The sequence below is a fragment of the Trypanosoma conorhini genome (genome assembly GCF_003719485.1).
Source record: "Trypanosoma conorhini strain 025E chromosome Unknown Tco_14.4_contig_00642, whole genome shotgun sequence".
Classification (NCBI taxonomy): Eukaryota; Euglenozoa; class Kinetoplastea; order Trypanosomatida; family Trypanosomatidae; genus Trypanosoma; species Trypanosoma conorhini.
In genome coordinates this window covers 1-658 of record NW_021704730.1, presented here as the reverse complement: position 1 = coordinate 658, position 658 = coordinate 1, and the positions used below count along the sequence as shown (strand labels likewise).

The following is a 658-nucleotide window of genomic DNA, read 5'->3' as shown; positions in this document are numbered from 1 at the left end:
CCGTGGTGGTGGAGAAGGTTCTGGAGGCCAATGAGGCCGCCGTTGGCTACGACGCGCAGCGTGACCGCTACGTGAACATGTTTGAGGCGGGCATCATTGACCCCACCCGCGTCGTCCGCGTGGCGATCACCGACGCCGTTTCCGTCGCCAGCCTGATGATGACTGCGGAGGCCGCTGTCGTGGACTTGCCCAAGGAAGAGAGCCCTGCGGCCGGTGGCATGGGCGGCATGGGTGGCATGGGTGGCATGGGCGGCATGTACTAGCATCCGCAGCGCGTCATCTGTCCATCTGCCCAGGCGTCTTTCTTATCAGGCACAGACCCCCGTATTATAACTTTCTTTTTCTTTTTCTTCTTCTATTACTATTACTATTTTTATTAATATTATTTCTTCACCGGTCCCACCAAGCATGATTATTGTTAATTCGAGGCGGTGACGGTGGTGTGCGGCGTGCAAGCGCCCTGCCAGTCTCCTTCCCGTCACCGCCTCAGTTGTTTTGCGCACAAGGTTCGAGGTATCTATGTTTATGTTCGTTGCGGCACAGCCTCGGGACTGTTGCGTACCGTTTGCCGCCCACTTGGCCTTTACCGGGGCCTCTGCGCAATGTTTTTGCCTGCTTCAATGTTCCCCTCCTTCTTTTTTTTTGTTTGTGGCCTGCC

At 55.9% G+C, this 658-nt stretch overlaps 1 protein-coding gene across 1 annotated transcript in view, besides 1 other annotated feature; it reads right to left on the bottom strand.

Annotated features, from left to right (window-relative positions):
- Tco025E_07824 (uncharacterized protein) overlaps positions 1-266 on the bottom strand; it is a gene marked incomplete at both ends in the record, with an annotated part of 306 nt that extends 40 nt beyond the window's left edge. Inside the window, one exon of the mRNA XM_029374683.1 lies at positions 1-266. This exon is cut by the window's left edge and continues 40 nt beyond it. Coding sequence (XP_029225208.1) covers positions 1-266 — 266 coding nt within the window.
- A 59-nt stretch (positions 267-325) lies between these two features.
- Positions 326-387: a microsatellite.
- Between the last annotated feature and the right edge of the window lie 271 nt (positions 388-658).